The sequence below is a fragment of the Schistocerca cancellata genome, chromosome 6 (assembly GCF_023864275.1).
Source record: "Schistocerca cancellata isolate TAMUIC-IGC-003103 chromosome 6, iqSchCanc2.1, whole genome shotgun sequence".
NCBI lineage: Eukaryota > Metazoa > Arthropoda > Insecta > Orthoptera > Acrididae > Schistocerca > Schistocerca cancellata.
Window position 1 is genome coordinate 146,913,402 of NC_064631.1, and position 22,118 is coordinate 146,935,519.

The 22,118-nt window shown below is 45.4% G+C and overlaps 1 protein-coding gene across 1 annotated transcript in view; it reads right to left on the reverse strand.

Annotated features, from left to right (window-relative positions):
* Positions 1-22,118, reverse strand: part of LOC126191548 (venom dipeptidyl peptidase 4-like) — a 303,127-nt gene that overhangs the window by 39,503 nt on the left and 241,506 nt on the right. Inside the window, exons 14-15 of the mRNA XM_049932457.1 lie at positions 11,520-11,680; positions 7,928-8,139 (exon numbers count right to left, since the gene is read on the reverse strand). Of these exons, the coding sequence (XP_049788414.1) occupies positions 7,928-8,139; positions 11,520-11,680 (373 nt within the window). The remainder of the gene's footprint in view (positions 1-7,927; positions 8,140-11,519; positions 11,681-22,118) is intronic.

Below are 22,118 nucleotides of genomic sequence, written 5' to 3' on the forward strand. Positions count from 1 at the left end.
GTCCAACTAAAACATTCATATTTCTTTACTACACGAATATGTAATAAAAAATTGGGGTTCTAAAAAAACGCAGTTGATATCCGTTTGACCTACGTCAGTGCCATCTAGCGGGCCAACCATAGTGGCATCTGGTTTCCCCCTTCAAGCTAGACAAGTTTCGTTCTTTGTAGGTTTTTCGTTTGACGCTTATTTCGTGAGATATTTGGTCCGGTCACGATAAATGGACCACCCTGTATATAAGGTTGACTGTTCACTTGCGAAAGATTAATTTTCAGGAACAATAGTCACACGTGGGGGGAAATTAGGTTCTGACCTGACTGATGTGGAGGTAATTTATGTTTGAGTTACTCTGGGGGCGTCGGAAGGCAACTCGTGACGTCAGACCAGGCTGGGGCTCAGCGTCTGCACATCACAGCCACGTACCATGGAGCTTTATAAATGGCAAAGTTTCGTGATCGTGGGGCTCAGTAGCTAGGGAGTTCCGTGTATAGCACAGAACCGAATTTAGCTCAAAACTATAGGGAGAGTCTGTTTGTATTATTGCCTATTGGAAGTTAAACCGACTTGTAACTAGGATAATAAACTCTATTTGTAATCCTAACAGTGCCTGTTATTACATATTAGTAACCATTTCAGAGGAAAGGCATGGTGGGAGGCGGGGTTCCTCTTAAACGAGAAACAAGATTGCTTCAAGAAGGAGAGAACCCTAGCACTCTGAAATGCTCCCATAATCGAAGCCATACTTCTGTGTCACCTGGGAAATGTTGCCGTTTGATCGTAAGTTACTTGATGGTTATATAGGCGTGTCGGTGAGCTGCTGAAGTTGCAGACAGTGTATCAACTTGTAAGGGTACTGTTGTCGATACCCTAACGAAGTCACCGATTATTAACAACTGTTTCTGGTGGATACGACAATCGCTGGGCTTCCAATGCGTAACGATTCGCGCCAACAGAATTACGTGAGAAGCAGAGCAGTCAGAGATGAGCGGTCAATGATGACGGTCGGGGTGCAGTCCCAGTGTCAGTCGGTTCATGTAAATGTAAATGCGAAGAAACTTTCGCACCATAAAATTTTGCATAATTCAGTGAACTGAGTTAAGTAAAGCTATAAATATGGAAGAACTTTGGTCAAGTCTCTTGCAAGGAACCAGAAATCATGAATAAAAGTGAAATCTTGAATATTACTTGCGTTGCCGCCATTAATTACCAAATGTATATTTGAAATAGAACGAGGTAACCGCTATGAGTCTGGAAATGTTTGTAGAAAAAAAAAGTGAGCAGTCAAGGAAGAAGAGACAGTAACGCATTTGTGTTGAGAGGAAGCGATCACCCAATTTGTGGAACAGTTCTGAGAGGGACTTCCGTCCGTTGATGTAGAAGGGCTGATTACCGCTGAGTGTCGCGTGTATAGAAAGAAAGAGCAGATTCACAGTGCTTCCTTAGGGGTGGAGAGCATTGGGGCATGTAGTCGGCATTGTCAAAGTTACTGTGGCTTACATTGTGTAGGCTTTGTATACAGTATATTGGATTGTATAGTTAGTATTGCTTATGTTATGGGATGAGTAGAGAGAATGACCGTGTGTGTGTGTGTGTGTGTGTGTGTGTGTGTGTCAACACGCCTTGCATTCAACAGCAGAGACGAGCGGCACCTGGAGATGCCTCGAATATGAGACTGGTGTGTGCGCTGCTTGGAATGCAACTTTCACCGGTGTTCGGTGGCGGCGGCTGGAGGGTGCGAGCTGTGGCTGCCTCACTTCGCGGGGGTTGTAGCGCGTGCGGTGAAGCGTCGGTCTATCGTCACTTATGGTGATTATTTAGGAGCAGTTTACGAGTCTGGACTGCAATTATTTACGAAAATTAGGAGTTGTTTGGGTACTTGGAGGTAAATGTTTTGCGTTATTTACGAGCGGTTCGCATGTCTGTAGGCTGTGCTATGGATGAGTTATTTTTAACTGTTTACAATTAGCAAGCGTGTGTCTAGAACATTATAAATGAGTTGTTTGGGAATGGTTTGCAGGTCTGTATGGTGTGGGGCATGTCAGAGCGTGTGTGTTCCGTGATACATATACTCCATCCGTAAATAAATTGCTCCCAATAAATAAAGTAAACTCCTTCCTCCTTCCATCAGCCTAGTGCGGGCTGAGAGCTTTTACCAACTGCCCCCTAGGAAGTGGTTGTGGTGGTAAGCAATGTTTTCAGCAATTTTCTCACATTGGTAGCGAAGACGCAAGTGAGCTTTGTTTACTGGCAGATTTCACACTTGGTGCCTGATCGTAGGAGGAAGTGGTGGTCGGGTGGATGAGGTTAGTAGAAGTGTCCTTTCTTTAGGCGCAATTTTCTGAGGTTGGTAGAGTAAGCGCAAGTAAGGTTTCTTTACTGACAGAACTCAAACTCGGCGAGGGTTCCTGGGAAGAGGCGGCGGTCCTCTAAAAGTAGTTGAAAGTAGGTAGTTGAGCACCTTCGCATACATATATGAAATTGTAAATTGAATTATTTAATATGATTAAAATTGAAATGGAATTAAGTACTTAGGTAATTGATAGGTTAGATAGGCGATGTGGGTGCTAGCATATTTACAGAAGACTATGTCCGTCGCGTGTATCGAGGGGGGCAATCGAGGGTGTGTGACGTAAGCGGTTGGACGTCCGCGGGGCGCGTGTCTGGTTATAACGCGCGCACGAGAGAGAGTCAACTAACTTAGCGAGGGGTATCGTGACGCAAACGTGTTCTTGTACATTCATGTCGGATTTAACTGTTGAGCAAACTTTTGCACCGATAGTGTAGCACGGCGATCTCGGTCCGATAATAATCATAATAATAATAAATGATAATGAATGATGATAAATGATAATGAGTGATAATGAATAATAATAATAAATGATAATGAATAATAATAAAGAATAGCTTTTAGTGGGTCACTTTCCAAACATCTCGGGCGGTTGTGTGAGGTAGGTATCGGCAGGTTCGAACCTGTTCAGAAAAATAAATTTGGAGTAGAACGTGTCCTTTCTCCGGCACGTGTCGACATTTTCCCTCCTGTCCAGCGTTAAGTGCTAGCGGGCGCGACAGGATGTTTACGTAGCGGCCTCTGGAGCAGTGGCTAGAGCGGGCTGGGACGCCGGTCGGCGCCTACCTGCCACCCGGGGCCTTCGAAGAGAGTCCCGCGCAATAGCCGAACAGGGTAGGCCGTGCATACATCAGCCGCGCTCTGCAGTTCGTTGTGTGAGGATCGCAAAGTCAGTTAGGACACACCTGCATGGCCGTAATGCCTGAAATAAAGAGTCCTTTTCCCCACCTTGTGTCTTTGCGTAGTACAAGTGACGAGATTTTAATAATGTATGTCCGGGTGCTGATTTAGAAATACGTGGCCAGATTCGACTGTCCAGCAAAGCAGGTTGCGAGTGGCCTATCGATGGGTGTGACGTCAGGGCAGATCCCACTTTCGAACAAACAACTTTGGCGACAAACGTGTGGTGGAGCGTTGCTTGTCCCACAAAACCGTCTGGTGGATCGCGAACCGACCGACCGATGCTTATGCAGGCTGAGTGGCACCTGTGACGTCAGCGGCGGTTTGCTCGTTGGACCTGGGGCGGGTGTGGGCTACCGCTGACCGGTGGGGCCGGGGGGTAGGTCCCTCTGCAGGCGACGACGTGAACTAAACCATTTGGGCTCTGGAGTTCGTGGTGTGACCATCTCGAAGATGTGTACTAAGTCAGTTGGAGCAGACCTGCATGACCGTAATGCTTGAAATAAAGAGTCCTTTTCGCAATTTGTGACTTTGGTTAGTACAAGTGACACGATTTTAATAATTTAGCAGTGAAAACATAAGTGACCACGAAAATTCAAACTTGGTGGACGTGGCCCAATTGGCTTTCATCCCGCCATCTTAAATGACGTCGCGGTGGCTGAGATACGAACTAAGACACAGTTGAACTCCAGACCTCGTAGCGAGCACAGTGCTGCTGCGATCTCGAAGATGTGTACTAAGTATGTTGCAGAACAAGTGATGACTGTACTGTTTGAAATAAAGACTTGAGTCCATTTCCCACGAATTCATAGGAGGGGACTTAGCTTAGTGGAAGTGCAGTTTATTATTATTATTTGACGCGATTTTGATAGCTTACAAGTGAAACAATAAGGGACCGCAAAAAAATTCAAGCTTAGTAGGATGAGGTGGCCTATTTCGTATGTGTGACCGATTATCATGCTGGAATTTGAACTTGTGAGCTATTTTTTGTTACAGTTGTAACGGAAATGGCTTTCTTGCCGCCAAAATCAGGCATATTGAATAAATAACAATAAATGATTGAACTTGGCACGATTTTCTATGTTAGTGTAGGTACGCTAATAATAATAATAAATAATAATAAATGATAATAAATGAATATAAATAATGATAAATCGTAATAAATGAACATAAATAATAATAAATGACAATAAAAGAACTTAAATAATAATAAATGATAATAAATGAGCATAAATGATAATAAATAATAATAATAATAATAATAATAAAGAGAAGCCCGCCATTATCCTGCTGGAATTTAAACTTCCCGTCTTTTTTCCTTCTGGAGGGTTAGATTAGTGGACGTAGCCCAATTGACCTATTTTCCCACCAAAAGCCGCCATCTTGGATGACGTCATGCGCTGTTGCCAAGTCTACATCCCGCCATCTTGAATAAATTTGGCAACAATGGAGAGTGGGGTGATTTCACCCTTGCCCCACTACTCCTGTCAGCGTTAATTGTGATCCCAGTGGGCATAAAGTCGACCAACAATATCTCTTTCTGATCCCAAAAAGCGGTTGTCATGACCTTACCAGCAGACTGTTTGTTTCAATTTTCGCGGCTTTGGCGAAGAAGGATGGCGCCACTGGCGTTATTGTTGCTTGGTCTCAGGTGTAAAGTGGTGTGCCCAGGTTTTGTCACCCGTGACAATTGAGTCCAGAAAGTTGCCCCGTTCTGTTGCAAGGTGGTGAAGAAATGCATGGGAAGCATCAACTCGTTGCCGCATGCGGTCCTAAGTCAGCATGCGTGGCACTCATCTTGCGCACACCTTCTGGTAGTTCAATCTATCCATTAAAATTCTGTGAGCGGTGCTTCGGAAAACCTCAGGAACCAACTTGCAGAGATCATCCAGGGTGATCCGCCGATCTTCATGCATGCTTTCCTCAACCTTCAACACTGTCTCCTCAGAAATTGACGGTCTCCCGCTCCTTTGTTCGTCGTGAATTTCGGTCCGATCAGCTGCAAACTGTCTACACCACTTACGAACATTTTTGACATTCATGCGCGACTCACCATACACTTCTGTCAATTGGCGATGGATTTCAACCGGCGCAGTGTCCTTTGCGTTCAAAAACCGAATAACTGAGCGCAATTCGCACTTGGCGGTAGCATCCAACGTTGTCATCCGACGGCTGCCAAGTCAAGACTGAGCGCCTCAGCGAGGCGTGCGCATGTTTACACACAGCGCGTGAAGCACTTTTCGTAACAGTGTGACCAAATGCCACACAAACACAGTTCTATACTTATAAAAAAAATAGGGGACCTTACTTTTGGGATTACCCTCGTAGGTACTACAACAGACTACCTCGAGTAAGAAGGCCAGCGTGCACCGAAGCTGATATCTCGCCAGACGGGATCTACAAGCGCTACTTGTTATGCATATAAAACTATGCCCTACCTAATGCCGCTCTTGTTCGCCTAGTTTGTTATGAATAAAGTAACTGCTCGTACAGTATTAACCGCTCAAGAACATGGTTTATATATTCAGCAGAACCAGTTTTTCACACACCTGATTTAGGATCGTCTTCTACTCCTTATGGTATACGGAGGCAAACGTAACAAATAAGGAAAGAGCAACGAAGCTATACCACCGAGTACTTACAACTCTCGACACAAATAAAATAATCCATATCTCAACAACTGTTTGTTTCAGAGATGTTTACAGGACTAGTTGTCCAGTTTCGACTAGCATATCGCCTTTAACAATATGAGAAACTTAGTTTTACGCCTTTTGTGCTTATTTATTTTTTTCTGCTACCAGTCACATTATTTGTTTTATGTTTAATTTAACGTAATACAACACGTTTCGAGCATCATCTGCCCATCTTCAGGAGTGTACGCATAAACGCCTCAAGATGGACAGAAAACGCTCAGAATGCTTTGCGTCATGTTAAATTAAATACAAAACAAATAAAGTGACTGGTAGAAGAAAATACAAATAACCAATTATTCCACACAGTCACGGTTCCAAAATGTAGCCAGTATGACCAGAAGTAGTCCTACGCATTTATGTGTTTGTAACAAGTTTGGTGTTAACTTTTAAATGGAAATATACTTATTACACTTCCTTGAAGACAATTTCACTTATAATCTGTGAAGGAACATTATCATACATCGTTCTTTGTAAATACACTCCTGGAAATGGAAAAAAGAACACATTGACACCGGTGTGTCAGACCCACCATACTTGCTCCGGACACTGCGAGAGGGCTGTACAAGCATTGATCACACGCACGGCACAGCGGACACACCAGGAACCTCGGTGTTGGCCGTCGAATGGCGCTAGCTGCGCAGCATTTGTGCACCGCCGCCGTCAGTGTCAGCCAGTTTGCCGTGGCATACGGAGCTCCATCGCAGTCTTTAACACTGGTAGCATGCCGCGACAGCGTGGACGTGAACCGTATGTGCAGTTGACGGACTTTGAGCGAGGGCGTATAGTGGGCATGCGGGAGGCCGGGTGGACGGACCGCCGAATTGCTCAACACGTGGGGCGTGAGGTCTCCACAGTACATCGATGTTGTCGCCAGTGGTCGGCGGAAGGTGCACGTGCCCGTCGACCTGGGACCGGACCGCAGCGACGCACGGATGCACGCCAAGACCGTAGGATCCTACGCAGTGCCGTAGGGGACCGCACCGCCACTTCCCAGAAAATTAGGGACACTGTTGCTCCTGGGGTATCGGCGAGGACCATTCGCAACCGTCTCCATGAAGCTGGGCTACGGTCCCGCACACCGTTAGGCCGTCTTCCGCTCACGCCCCAACATCGTGCAGCCCGCCTCCAGTGGTGTCGCGACAGGCGTGAATGGAGGGACGAATGGAGACGTGTCGTCTTCAGCGATGAGAGTCGCTTCTGCCTTGGTGCCAGTGATGGTCGTATGCGTGTTTGGCGCCGTGCAGGTGAGCGCCACAATCAGGACTGCATACGACCGAGGCACACAGGGCCAACACCCGGCATCATGGTGTGGGGAGCGATCTCCTACACTGGCCGTACACCACTGGTGATCGTCGAGGGGACACTGAATAGTGCACGGTACATCCAAACCGTCATCGAACCCATCGTTCTACCATTCCTAGACCGGCAAGGGAACTTGCTGTTCCAACAGGACAATGCACGTCCGCATGTATCCCGTGCCACCCAACGTGCTCTAGAAGGTGTAAGTCAACTACCCTGGCCAGCAAGATCTCCGGATCTGTCCCCCATTGAGCATATTTGGGACTGGATGAAGCGTCGTCTCATGCGGTCTGCACGTCCAGCACGAACGCTGGTGTAACTGAGGCGCCAGGTGGAAATGGCATGGCAAGCCGTTCCACAGGACTACATCCAGCATCTCTACGATCGTCTCCATGGGAGAATAGCAGCCTGCATTGCTGCGAAAGGTGGATATACACTGTACTAGTGCCGACATTGTGCATGCTCTGTTGCCTGTGTCTATGTGCCTGTGGTTCTGTCAGTGTGATCATGTGATGTATCTGACCCCAGGAATGTGTCAATAAAGTTTCCCCTTCCTGGGACAATGAATTCACGGTGTTCTTATTTCAATTTCCAGGAGTGTATGTCCTTTTTTGCAGTTTCTACATCCTTGAGGATGGATGTATGGTACGAAGGAAAGATGTATCTTTTTATTTGCCTGCCTATATACCTGCTGCCTGAAGAGAACGCCCGCCTCCTCGAGGGCGCGTGCCAGCATCATAGAGTTCTGGTAAAGGACGTTGTCATCCGCCGTCCCGTGGATCAACAGGAACATCTTGTTGGCGAAGCGGTCAGCCAGTCGCGTGACGTCACTGGCACCGTAACCTGCCTTGTTGTCCTCTGGAGCGGGCAGCCCCATGTATTTCTCCGTATATTTAGCATCTGTCGAGAGACGCAGCGTCACCGTGCTTACAGCACATAGCAAGTAGAAGCGACTGCAAATTTTCTGTACTTAATAACCGATACTAATTACACCATATGACGATACTGGATTTGGATGTATGACATAAAAGTAATGGACGAGTTCTGCTACACTGCTCGACAAAGAAAGTGAAGCATCCATAAGATATGATCGGATATCAATAAAACTTAGTACACAGACGGATATGTAAATGATCAAAGTTGTAATTCTCTGTGACAGGTGTGACGACCACCAGAGTGAATTTAGCACTGTTCGAGTGTAGTGTTGTTACTTTTTTTGACAGGCAGTGTATTTCGGCATTGAAGAAACGGGCGATGGCGAAAGGAAAGACAAGATAAAGTACAGACTATCAATATAAAGGAAAGTTTTTGTGAAAAAAGTGTGTTATGATATGCAAATTTATAAGTCAGTAAGTCTATTCTGAGAAGAAGTATAGTGTAGCCTTATATGGAAGTGAAACATGGATGATTAATGCTAGAAACGAGAATAGATACCTTTCAAATGTTGCGTTACAGAAGCCTGGTGAAGCTGAAGTGTAGATCGAGTAACTAATGAAGATTTACTAAAACGAAATGGCGAAGAAAGAGTTTTCTGACGCAACTTGATTAAATGAAGGGAGAGAGTAACAGAACACATCATAAGCCATCAACGAACAGTTAGTTTATAAGTGGAGGAAAATGTGAGAGATAAAAACCGTACATGGAGATCAGACGGTGATTGTTGACTACAGTAAGTCAGTAAATGTAGGCTACAGTAACTTTGCACAGATGAAAACTCTTTCACAGCGTGGAGCGTTGCATGAAACGAGTTTTCAGACTGAAGACCGCAACAACAATGTAATACACTTGCACCACACTTCTTTTTCAGGTCTACAACGCAATAACATGATGTTCAGACCAATTAATCCCTACCTGTGGCATATTTCGAGGACCAAGCACAAAAAAATTTTTCTGGTATTGTGCAGATAACTGGAGTTTTCCGTTTTAACACAATTTGTATAACAGTATATTGAATATTTATCATACAGCTAGAGACACACTTCAGAACCGCAGTTTTGCAAAGAAATGTTGCGTACGTTGTAGGTAGGAAAATGAAACATCATGAAAACAGGTCCTGTGTATAGGGGATGATTCAGCGGCCCCTGCCTATAGGTTTTATGCAACCTGCAACACCTTCAATTGCCATGTGGAAGATTTTCATATTTTCTCGCTTTATATGTGCAAACTGTTAGTCCTACAGAAAAAATGAACAAGAACTTTCTGTAGGGAATTTAATTTAGTTTAATTTTGTACTGGCATACCTTTTCACTGGAGGCTGTATTTTTCGAATTACTGAAGAAAAACGTACAAAAGTGGAGGGGCAGCTGAATCACCTTGTATAAGGTATTATACTAATCAACTCGTAACACGCATGAGAGTCTTTATAGCTGTTACCCCAGAAGTCTCTGAAAAGGGCCTCACAGAAAATATGAAGCCCCTATACGATATTACAAAGGGACTTCTATCGACTGTAGTTACTGCAGAAAATTAATGCTGATGGTATATGTACGAGCATGTAATATATTTCGCTACCCTTCTAGCAGCATTAACCATTCCTTAATACGGATGAGTGGAACTGACAAGGAAAACAATGTCACATGTACAAGGGCAATATCAACAATGCAGTCACTTGGGTTGATAAAGGCACGTTGCGTCGGAAAGCAGTGGATATAGAATATAGATGAGGTCCCATGTGAGTCACAAGCGGCGGATTGAAGAACTGTTGCATCAGATCAATTGCAGTTAATTTTTTAAGAAAAATTATGGCCATATTACTGCTTAGGAACAATATTAGTATACAATGAAGTTGATTGTTATCTTAAGATGTTTAGCCCATAATTGAGAGCAGGTAGACCTGCTTCCAATATTACATGTCTTACAATAATATTACTCATGTAAACTCTGGCAAATATTGTGGGAGAATCTACAAAGACAATGCTAATATGACCCATACAAGCACTTACAACGTTTGAAATTACAACGAAATGAAAACCCTTAGCGGCTTACAGGCGTTGACATACGTCAACGGGGACAGATGAAAACGTGTGCCCCGATCGAGACTCGAACCCGGGATCTCCTGCTTACATGGCAGATGCTCTATCCATCTGAACCAACTGCTATGTCAACGCCCGTAAGCAGCCAAGGGTTTTCATTTCATTGTAATTTCATTCTAACGAGCTGCATGGTGACCGATGGTATCTGTTCTTTCGGACATGATACCATCTTCGTATATACATAGTTAAGGTGTTGTGGATTGGCAGGAGAGCCAACCCCGTGTTATTAGCGGAAGCCGAAAGGCACGCGTTTTAGCTCACGCAGGCTGGCGTGAGGTCTGGAATAGGTCAAGGAAATTAGACTAGCAAAAAAGGACGTAGCTGTGGAATACTTAACTTTAATCCATAAATGGTGAACATCGCTCTTGACGGTACATGTTTTACAGCATCAATAGTAACTGGTAATGGCGCCTTGCTAGGTCGTAGCAAATGACGTAGCTGAAGGCTATGCTAACTATCGTCTCGGCAAATGAGAGCGTAATTTGTCAGTGAACCGTCGCTAGCAAAGTCGGCTGTACAACTGGGGCGAGTGCTAGGAAGTCTCTCTAGACCTGCCGTGTAGCGGCGCTCGGTCTGCAATCACTGATAGTGGCGACACGCGGGTCCGACGTATACTAACGGACCGCGGCCGATTTAAAGGCTACCACCTAGCAAGTGTGGTGTCTGGCGGCGACACCACATAAGGCTCATCGGCCACTTCACCATCTTCTTCTTCTGTGCGGATGCACAAACAGTGCTTAAACTTTCACGGGAATCGGCAACGCGCAGCGAGTAATGAGTATAATGGGCGGGGGCACTACGATCGTAGTGCGGGACAATACGTTGAGAATGTGGGTTTCGCGGGAGGCGTGCTAGAGATAAATCCTTGTAGTAGACTATCTTCTGTCTCCTCGGTGGCTCAGATCGATAGAGCGTCTGCCATGTAAGCAGGAGATACCAGGTTTGAGTCCCAGTCGGGGCACACATTTTCATCTGTCCCCGTCGACGTATGTCAACGCCTGTAAGCAGCTAAGGATGTTCATTTCATTGTAATTTTATTCTAACGGGATGCATGGTCACCGATGTTATCTGTTCTTCCGGACATGTCCGAAAGAACAGATATTATCTTCGTACACTTACAACGTTTTCTTTTTACATATTATTATGTTCAGGTGATGAAGTGCAGTAACAGAAGAGAAAATGCTAGTGAAACGCGAGTAACACCTACGCCTATCCCCGGGCACCGCTTCCCCTGACAAAGCTACTTACCGTAGTACAACCAGTCGGCGACGGGGGCCACCGAGGCGCCGCACCTGAAGACGCCCTCGTGGTCGCGCGCCAGAGCCATGGCCGTCACGTAGCCGCCGTAGCTCCAGCCCCAGATGGCGACGCGCGAGCTGTCGATGAAGCGGTACTTCTCCGCTAGCCGCCTGCGTAAAAGGAATACAAAAAGGAATCGGTTGTGCAACAGCCTGCTCGGTATCGTGTATTTTGTATGTTTGTCAATAGACGAAGACGCATCGAATTCGAGACCAAGGATATCGTAGGTTTCGCGACTCCGTCACAAACGGCGTTAACTACGCCCATCTGTCAAACAAAACAAAAGAGAAATTGGTTCAAATGGATCTGTGTACTATGGGACTTAATTTCTGAGGTCATCAGTCCCCTAGAACGTAGAAATACTTAAACATAACTAACATAAGGACATCACAAACATCCATGCCCGAGGCAGGATTCCAACCTGCGACCTGTAGCGCCTAGAACCGCTCGGCCACTCTGGCCGGCTCTGTGAATCAATTCCACCATCTGGACAACTACGAAGTGTCGCCTCAGTTGTGTGACTGGATTCGTGATTTCTTGTCAGAAAGGTCACAGTTCGTAGTAATAGACGCAAAGTCATCGAGTAAAACAGAAGTAATATCCGTGGTTCCACAAGGAAGTGTTATAGGCCCTCTATTGTTCCTGATCTATGTTAACGACATAGGAGACAATCTGAGTAACCGTCTTAGATTGTTTGCAGATGATGCTGTCATTTACCGTCTCGTAAAGTCATCAGATGATCAAAACGAGTTGCAAAATGATTTAGATATCTGTATGGTGCGAAAAGTGGCAATTGACCCTGAGTAAGGAAAAGTGTGAAATTATTCACATGAGTACTAAAAGAAAGCCGGCCGAAGTGACCGAGCGGTTCTAGGCGCTTCAGTCCGGAACCGCACGAGCGCTACGATTGCAGGTTCGAATTCTGCCTCGGGTTTGGATGTCTGTGATGTCCTTAGGTTAGTTAGGTTTAAGTAGTTTTAAGTTCTAGGGGACTGATGACCTCAGAAGTTAAGTCCCATAGTGCTCAGAGCCATTTGAACCATTTTTTGAACTAAAAGAAATCAGCTAAATTTCGATTACGTGATAAGTCACACAGATCTGAACGCTGTAAATTCAACTAAATACTTAGGAATTACAATTACAAATAACCTAAATTGGATCGATGACATAGATAATATAGTGGGTAGAGCAAACCAAAGACTGCGATTCATTGTCAGAACACTTGCAACAAGTCTACTAAAGAGACTGCTTACACCACGCTTGTCCGCCCTATTCTGGAGTATTGCTGTGCGGTGTGGGATCCGCAACAGGTGGGACTGACGGATGACATCGAAAAAGTACAAAGAAGCGCAGATCGTTTTGTAAATTCGCGAAATAGGGGAGATAGTGTCACAGACATGATACGTGAATTGGAGTGGCAGTCATTAAACCAAAGACGCTTTTCGTTGCGACGGGATCTTCTCATGAAATTTCAATCACCAGTTTTCTCCTCCGATTGCGAAAACATCTGTTGGCACCCACCTACATAGGGAGAAATGATCATCACGATAAAATAAGAGAAATCAGGGCTCGCACAGAAAAATTGAAGTGCTCATTTTTCCCGCGTGCTGTTCGAGAGTGGAATGGTAGAGAGACAGATTGAAGGTGGTTCATTGAACCCTCTGCCTGGCACTTTATTGTGAATAGCAGAGTAATCACGTAGATGTAAATGTAGATGTAGATACAGATGCACAGGTTGCTACAGGTATAAGTGTAGATATTTTTTGGTTTCTGAGGACAGTATACTTAACAACATTACATCAGTAATTACTTCATTTGCAAACTAATGACTATTGCTATTACGGGTGGTATGTTTTTAGGTTGGTTAATACCTCCAAGTACGTGAGGTATACGCAAGCCATGAATGTTTGTTTTCCCCTGGGCAGCACGTCAGGTACTGAAGTGTGGACACATAGATGCAAAACGGTTAGTCTATACTGACAGGGGTAGTCCACTTAGTGATGCAGCTATGACCATGCAAAAAACATCAGACAGTAAATTGTGTGACGTGTTTGCGAGAACTCTGTTAGAGGCAGAGAAAAAAAGGAACTAACAGACTTGAAGTGGATACCTGGATACCAGTATAACTGGCCACAGTGCTTGTGTAGGTCAGTTTCTCTTTGGCCAGCCACCTCAAGCAGATGGTCTTCAGCCGCGCTACACCACCCTCTTCTCGCCATCACTCCCACCGTCAATATCGCTTCTCTCTGCTCCCCTGCATTCTTCCGAATTCGTCATCTCGCACTACTCTACTGCCTTAGGACTTGTGGAAGCTACTTCTCCAAATTTTTAGATGTGGAAACACACCCAGCAAGTCTACTTCCTCAAGTTTAGTCAACTTCCAGAACTACAATAGCATTCAAAATCAAATCAAGAAACCGCTATTTCCCCGCCCTGTGTCTAATGCACGATATAATCATACAAACTGTTAACCAAATGTCTGTACGATCGTGCCCTACACGGAAGATGGCGTTCCGGTCAGCGGACATCCTCGCCTACGATGAAGTCAGGGCATCTATCAAACGGGATAGAGTTTGCCCGGTAGTCCCATATCCACAATCGCTGGTTACACAGTCACAAACGGTGCAGTATGCTGTAATATTTCTGGCTGCGCAGCTATCGTATTCTGCTACAAGAATCTCTTTTTAAAGCAGTTGAGAAGGCAGCTGTGGCACGATGACGAAATGGGGCGTGAAGCACCAATGACAGATGGTTTGTTCGGTACGGGTATCGTGAGAAAGACCACCTAAATTGTGGCCCTTCTCCGCGATTGGCTGCGGCGTTCGGAAGTTGCGCGCCAAAATGGTAATATTAGGCAAACTAAACTGCATATTTACTGGCATTTCATATTTAAAGAATGTTTCAGTAGCGTGGTATCACTCCATTATTTCACAGTTACTAATAACCAGCAGAATAATAAAGAACTGCAAAACGAAAAGGCAGACGATGCACTTCGATGATCTTCCCTAACTGGGATGGCGGGCGAAGTGGTGCAGCAGCTCGTGGTCGTGCGGTAGCGTTCTCGCTTCCCACGCCCGGGTTCCCGGGTTCGTTTCCCGGCGGGGTTAGGGATTTTCTCTGCCTCGCGATGACTGGGTGTTGTGTGCTGTCCTTAGGTTAGTTAGGTTTAAGTAGCTCTACGTTCTAGGGGACTGATGACCATAGATGTTAAGTCCCATAGTGCTCAGAGCCATTTGAACCATTTTTGAAGTGGTGCAGCTGTAAGATCAGAGATCGTTCGGCTGTCTCGGAGGACGGGTATGTTGTCGGCCGCGGTATCAGTTAAGACTTAATTTTCAATGTCTAGTTTTTAAATATAAGAGCTGGTTGGGAAGCCTCGGAGCAGAGACATATTTTCTGCCTCGGTGTCAGCTGAGACTTAATTTGCAATGTCTAGTTGGGAAGAGTGTGATTGTAATTACAGAAATACACAATTAGTTATTTTGTCGAAGAATGTAAAGTATTTGTGATTCTAAAGTGGACTGTAATTGTGCAGTTTCTTGTGTTCTATCAATAAAATGCGAGTGGCATCACGTATAAACAAACTGATCGGGAATTGAACCATTTCTAAAACAACAGTTCCTTGCTAAGAGTTTCTTACAGCCTCAAGATCACGGATTCACGACCTACGTGATGTTTTCTGCCCAAGGAACATCAACTGTAGAAGACTGCAGGTTGGTGAACTTTTATTAGAACTTCTGCATTCAACTTGGGCGGTGGAAGCAAATACTGCAATCTTAGTACACATGAGATCAGTGACACGTTATCTGTGGTAACACAGAGGAGTTATGAAGAAGAGAAATACTTTTGAGGAAAGATATTTATCATACATACATATATATCACTTCTGTCTCTCTCTCTCTCTCTCTCTCTCTCTCTCTCTCTCTCTCTCTCTCTCTCTCTCTCTTTCAACTTGTCGTAATGGCACAGGGAAGACGTCTACCAGACTCTCTGCGGTGGAGAGCCATATAGAGAATGGGAGCAGGACAGTCGCAAACTGATGTCCGATGGTTTAGTGTGTCGTTCTGTTGCTTCTCGGATGTGGCGACCGTTTATACACTCCTGGAAATTGAAATAAGAACACCGTGAATTCATTGTCCCAGGAAGGGGAAACTTTATTGACACATTCCTGGGGTCAGATACATCACATGATCACACCGACAGAACCACAGGCACATAGACACAGGCAACAGAGCATGCACAATGTCGGCACTAGTACAGTGTATATCCACCTTTCGCAGCAATGCAGGCTGCTATTCTCCCATGGAGACGATCGTAGAGATGCTGGATGTAGTCCTGTGGAACGGCTTGCCATGCCATTTCCACCTGGCGCCTCAGTTGGACCAGCGTTCGTGCTGGACGTGCAGACCGCGTGAGACGACGCTTCATCCAGTCCCAAACATGCTCAATGGGGGACAGATCCGGAGATCTTGCTGGCCAGGGTAGTTGACTTACACCTTCTAGAGCACGTTGGGTGGCACGGGTACATGCGGACGTGCATTGTCCTGTTGGAACAGCAAGTTCCCTTGCCGGTCTAGGAATGGTAGAACGATGGGTTCGATGACGGTTTGGATGTACCGTGCACTATTCAGTGTCCCCTCGACGATCACCAGTGGTGTACGGCCAGTGTAGGAGATCGCTCCCCACACCATGATGCCGGGTGTTGGCCCTGTGTGCCTCGGTCGTATGCAGTCCTGATTGTGGCGCTCACCTGCACGGCGCCAAACACGCATACGACCATCATTGGCACCAAGGCAGAAGCGACTCTCATCGCTGAAGACGACACGTCTCCATTCGTCCCTCCATTCACGCCTGTCGCGACACCACTGGAGGCGGGCTGCACGATGTTGGGGTGTGAGCGGAAGACGGCCTAACGGCGTGCGGGACCGTAGCCCAGCTTCATGGAGACGGTTGCGAATGGTCCTCGCCGATACCCCAGGAGCAACAGTGTCCCTAATTTGCTGGGAAGTGGCGGTGCGGCCCCCTACGGCACTGCGTAGGATCCTACGGTCTTGGCGTGCATCCGTGCGTCGTTGCGGTCCGGTCCCAGGTCGACGGGCACGTGCACCTTCCGCCGACCACTGGCGACAACATCGATGTACTGTGGAGACCTCACGCCCCACGTGTTGAGCAATTCGGCGGTACGTCCACCCGGCCTCCCGCATGCCCACTATACGCCCTCGCTCAAAGTCCGTCAACTGCACATACGGTTCACGTCCACGCTGTCGCGGCATGCTACCAGTGTTAAAGACTGCGATGGAGCTCCGTATGCCACGGCAAACTGGCTGACACTGACGGCGGCGGTGCACAAATGCTGCGCAGCTAGCGTCATTCGACGGCCAACACCGCGGTTCCTGGTGTGTCCGCTGTGCCGTGCGTGTGATCATTGCTTGTTCAGCCCTTCGCAGTGTCCGGAGCAAGTATGGTGGGTCTGACACACCGGTGTCAATGTGTTCTTTTTTCCATTTCCAGGAGTGTAGATACCTTAACTGTATCCGAAAGACCAAGGCAGGGCCGATTACGTGTGACTTCGGCAGAGAGATACGTCATTTGGCTGTAAGGGCACGACAGTACCGCCTTAGTACTGCAAGGCAAACTGGTATGTGACCACGCAGCATCCTCTGCACATGTTGCATCGAGGGAAACAGTGTGCAGAAAGCTTCGGCAGAGTGGTCTTTATTGGCAGATACCTGCTGTATGTCTATCTCTGATGTATCTTGATGGAAGGGAACGTCTAGGGTGGAGTCATCAACATGTCAACTAGGCGGTCGAACAGTGGGCCAATGTTGTTTTCACAGATGAGTCCCAATTTAATCTGAAAAGTGATTCTAGATGGATTCGCATCAGGACGGAACGTGTAACACGATTTAGGGACCCAAAGAGACAGATATCGAGGAGGATCCCTGATCGTGTGGAAAGAGATTATGTTCACCACTCGAACCGCTAAACATGAAATTGTATGTGTGAATCGGCAAGGTTTATCTGCTGTCATGTATGGTGACGAGATCTTGGGACTTCATTTGAGGTTTTTTCGAGGTGTTGTGGGCCCAGACTTCGTATTGATAAACGATAATGCTCGACCTTATAGAGCACAGGTGGTTATTTTTTCTTGGAAATGGAAGATACTGCACGCATGGCGCGGCCTGCACGCTCTCCCGATTTGAATCGCATTGAGCATGTCTGGGATGCACTAGAGAAATGGCTTGCATTACGTTAGCATCCACCAACCACTCTCCAAGATTGGGAGCAGCTCTGCAGGAAGAATGGGCTTTATTGCCTCACCATGAGACTGGTGACAACATTCACAGCATGTTATCGTTGTCACGCCTGTATTGCTTCCAGAGGGGCTCACACTCAATTCTTAGCACATTAACCAGTTGTTGGATGTGTGCCGGCCGCGGTGGCCGAGCGGTTCTAGGCGCTACAGTCTGGGACCGTGCGACCGCTACGGCCGCAGGTTCGAATCCTGCCTCGGGCATGGATGTGTGTGATGTCCTTAGGTTCGTTAGGTTTAAGTAGTTCTAAGTTCCAGGGGACTGATGACCTTAGAAGTTAAGTCCCATAGTGCTCAGAGCCATTTGAACCTTTTTTTTTAATGTGTTTGCAAATCCGTTAAGTTGGTAAAAACGAAGAACAGTTTTGTCTAGCGCTATGCATGTTGCATTTGTTTATGTTCTGAATTATTTGCATTGTTTCTACTTTACTATCATCTGTTTATACTGTTTCGTGGCAAAATAGAAGCAACCTTGCAGAATTTCCCTTTTGTACTTTAATTTTGGACACCAGTGTAGCTTCCAGAAGTTAGTGGGGACAGTTTCTTGCACCTTGCTGCAATTACTTGTCGAATTGGCCAGTTGATGGAAGTTTTTCTCAAACTTTCAGAATATATGTGTCGAAAAAGTGAGAAATGCCTGTAGACCAGTGAAATTCATAAAATGCTGACTCAGTAGTGGCAAGAAATTAATAAATCGTTCTTTAAAAATTGTAACATGTATGGCCCCGCATCCATTTCTCCACCCAAAGTCTTCTATTATTCTTTTTGTTTTTCGTCTCCGTTTTTCCTTAATAATAATAATAATAATAATGCAAGAACAGTGGCAGATGTCTTGGGCAGTGATCATCAAACATCTGTGGCACGTCGGCACCAGAGATTATCTAACGTAGCGACGACAATAGGTGAGACAAGTAATTGTTCAAATGATTTTTCCACTGAGCTAAGCATTGCTTTGCATCAAGTGGATACAACATCATTCAGGCTATCACGTAGGCATTTAGCAAATTCTGAAAATAATAAAGTAACTAAAGAAACGATCAGAATTCGATTCATCTCAGTCTACTGTAATTTCAGAACTGTTACGCAGATAGAAAATATTACAGTATCGCTTAAAAGGACTGTGAAAAAATCTGTACTTACATGTAAAATGCATTTTACTATAATGTACGACGACAACTGAAATTGTAATTACTGAAGTATTTATGTTCTCTAAATACGTTCATACATAATAAAAGAAAGAATAGATTCACATATACTTAGTAAGAACTAGAATAAAGCTGCAAGATACTATGGCATAGATTAGAAGTAGCAAAATATATACCTTTTATATTATATTAGTTTTGAATGCAAGTTTTTACACGGAAGCGATTTTACAAATTTCTACCAGGCACATCTATTTATAATTCAGTAACTTAGTTTTTGTGAAACTCTACACTTTCATACGCATTAACAGCTCAATTTTGGTTACGTTTCCTCGACTTCACGCCATGTAAGAGGTGTCAAATATGCTTACACACAACGACGATTTCTAGAGAAAAAAAATTGATAGTTTTAGCAGTCGTAAATTTAAAGCTATCATGATATACATTTGTGTACATACATTTTGAGTAAGCGTCTACATCGCCGATCCAGGATCAAGGTAGGAGCGAGGCTAAAAGCGAGTGGTTCATGCAGAAGTATCAGCACAACATTGACCTATTTTAGTTAGACTGAATCAAGTTAAAAGTGCACCAGTTTGAGGTAAGCTCCAGTACTGCGTGTCAAATTGTAGCACTGCAAGCTACTTTTGTAAGAAACATGTGCGACAGAACTTTAAACGTTAATAATTTGTTCATTTAGGCAGTGAGGCGAGTACATTGGAATTAGTTGTTATTGTCAGTTGCTGTAAGCCTCCTTCTGGCATACATCAAAGGTATTAACACAGTAGCGTAGGGCGCATAATAATTAATCAGAAATTAGTACCAGTCATATTATCCGGCAGTAGAGGACTAAAGAAAGATAAAGAGAGGGTAGGAATAAGACCGTAATGATTCCAAAGACAAGGGGTGATGGTACCAGGACGAAATTAAGCCACAAGTAATCATCAAGGAACCACAGTTCCCTTAGTTACTCTAGAGCGGCTGAATTCCTTCAGAAATGTTGGACTGAACCAGTTAAGGACGGCTGTACCCTCCCGAGAAGTCTGCAACGCTGGTTGAAGGGTGCTGTACATGTGCAGAACCAGCGGGCGTTGGTCGGCGATTTCAAGTGATATAGCAAAAACAGTTAAATAGCCTCCAAGCTTTTGGAGTGTGTAGATCGAGAGTGAAGGATCGTTCAAGAGTAAAGCCAGGAATAACACCTATTGTAACAGCAGAAGTATGTGGTGTATACTTCCAAGCAAGTGGAGAATTCCGTTATCCAATTTCTGTGCAACGAAGCTGTGGCGGCAAGCGAAAGTTTCGTCGAAACAAATGGCGAGCTTCAAACGTAGTGCTGTCTTCAGGTGGTGTGAGTGAACTACAGAGTATGAAGGGTCTTCTCCGTCCTATGCAGGAGCCCCTAATTGATGCCGAAACAATTTTTCGGGTGCATGTTGAAATAAAACTGATCTTATTACATCATGTACTACGTACCAAGTGTAATTTCTGACACAATATGTTTTATCATGTATTTTGTGATACCCCTTTTAATTGTCATAAACTTTCTACATATTTCTTATAAAAAAAGTCTTGATTATTTGGATGAATGTACATGTCAGAGAGGTACGTAAGCCTGGAGAAATTTAGTAATCTTTGACCAATGTGTGTCTGTTGTGTTTGTATTTAACAGTCTATGGACTACCAGTGGGTAATGTTAAGGAGTTACTTGGAGTAGCTCGTCGATAGAAAGTGCGTCTGACCACATATGGTCAAAGTTGGGCGAGTGTCTAAATAACTATGCTCAAAAGCGTATTTTTGCACCTGTGAACCACAAAGAAAAAGTGATATTTAAAGTTTGTGAGTGATTTCAAGAGTTTGTCAACAAAGTGAAAACTGAAACATGTTCATTGTTTTGACTATAACTGATACAAGTCAAACCCGCGAACTCTTGCAAATCCAAATACACACATCAAAAGAAGTTTTGCATCACCTCGGTTCCGAGAGTTCCGAAACTTGTACAGAAAATTGGAATAGAGTTCAACACAAACATCATTCCCGCCCTTTTTATTGCTCATGAAAACACACGTTGCATGTTGTACCATCATACAGTGAGACTTTCAGAGGTGGTGGTCCACATTGCTGTACACACCGGTACCTCTGCCGGCCAGTATGGCCGAGCGGTTCTAGGCGCTTCAGTCTGGAACCTCGCGACCGCTAGGGTCGCAGGTTCGAATCCTGCCTCAGGCATGGATGTGTGTGATGTCCTTAGGTTAGTTAGGTTTAATTAGTTCTAAGTTCTAGGGGACTGACGACCTCAGATGTTAAGTCCCATAGTGCTCAGAGCCATTTTTGAACCGGTACCTCTAATACCCAGTAGCACGTTCTCTTGCACTTATGCATGTCGGTATTCGTCGTTCATCAAGGCACTGTTGGTCCAGATCGTCCCACTCCTCAACGGCGTATCGGCGTAGATCCCTCAGAGTGGTTGGTGCGTCATGTCGTCCATAAACAGACCTTTTTAATCTATCCCAGCCATGTTCGATAGGGTTCATGTCTGGAGAACATGCTGGCCGCTCTGGTAGAGCGATAGTCTATTGTTATCCTGAAGGAAGTCATTCACAAGATGTGCACGGTGGGGGAGCGAATTGTCGTCTATGAAGACGAATACCTCGCCAATGTGCTGCCGATATGGTTGCACTATTGGTCGGAGGATGGCATTCACGTATCGTACAGCCGTTACGGCGCCTTCCATAGGCACCAGCGGTGTACGTCGGCCCCGCATAATGGCACCCCAAAACAGCAGGGAACCTCCACCTTGCTGCACTCGCTGGACACTGTGTCTAAGGCGTTCAGTCTTGACCGGGTTTCCTCCAAACTCGTCTCCGAGGATTGTCTGGCTGAAGGCATTTGCGATACTCATCAGTGATGAGAATGTGATGCCAATCCTGAGCGGTCCTTTCGGCATGTTGTTGGGCCCATCTGTACCACTCTGCATGGTGTCAAGGTTGCAAAGATGGACGTCGCCATGGACATCGGGAGTGAAGTTGCGCATCGTGCAGCCTATTGCGCACAGTTTGAGTCGTAACACGACGTCCTGTGGCTGCACGAAAAGCA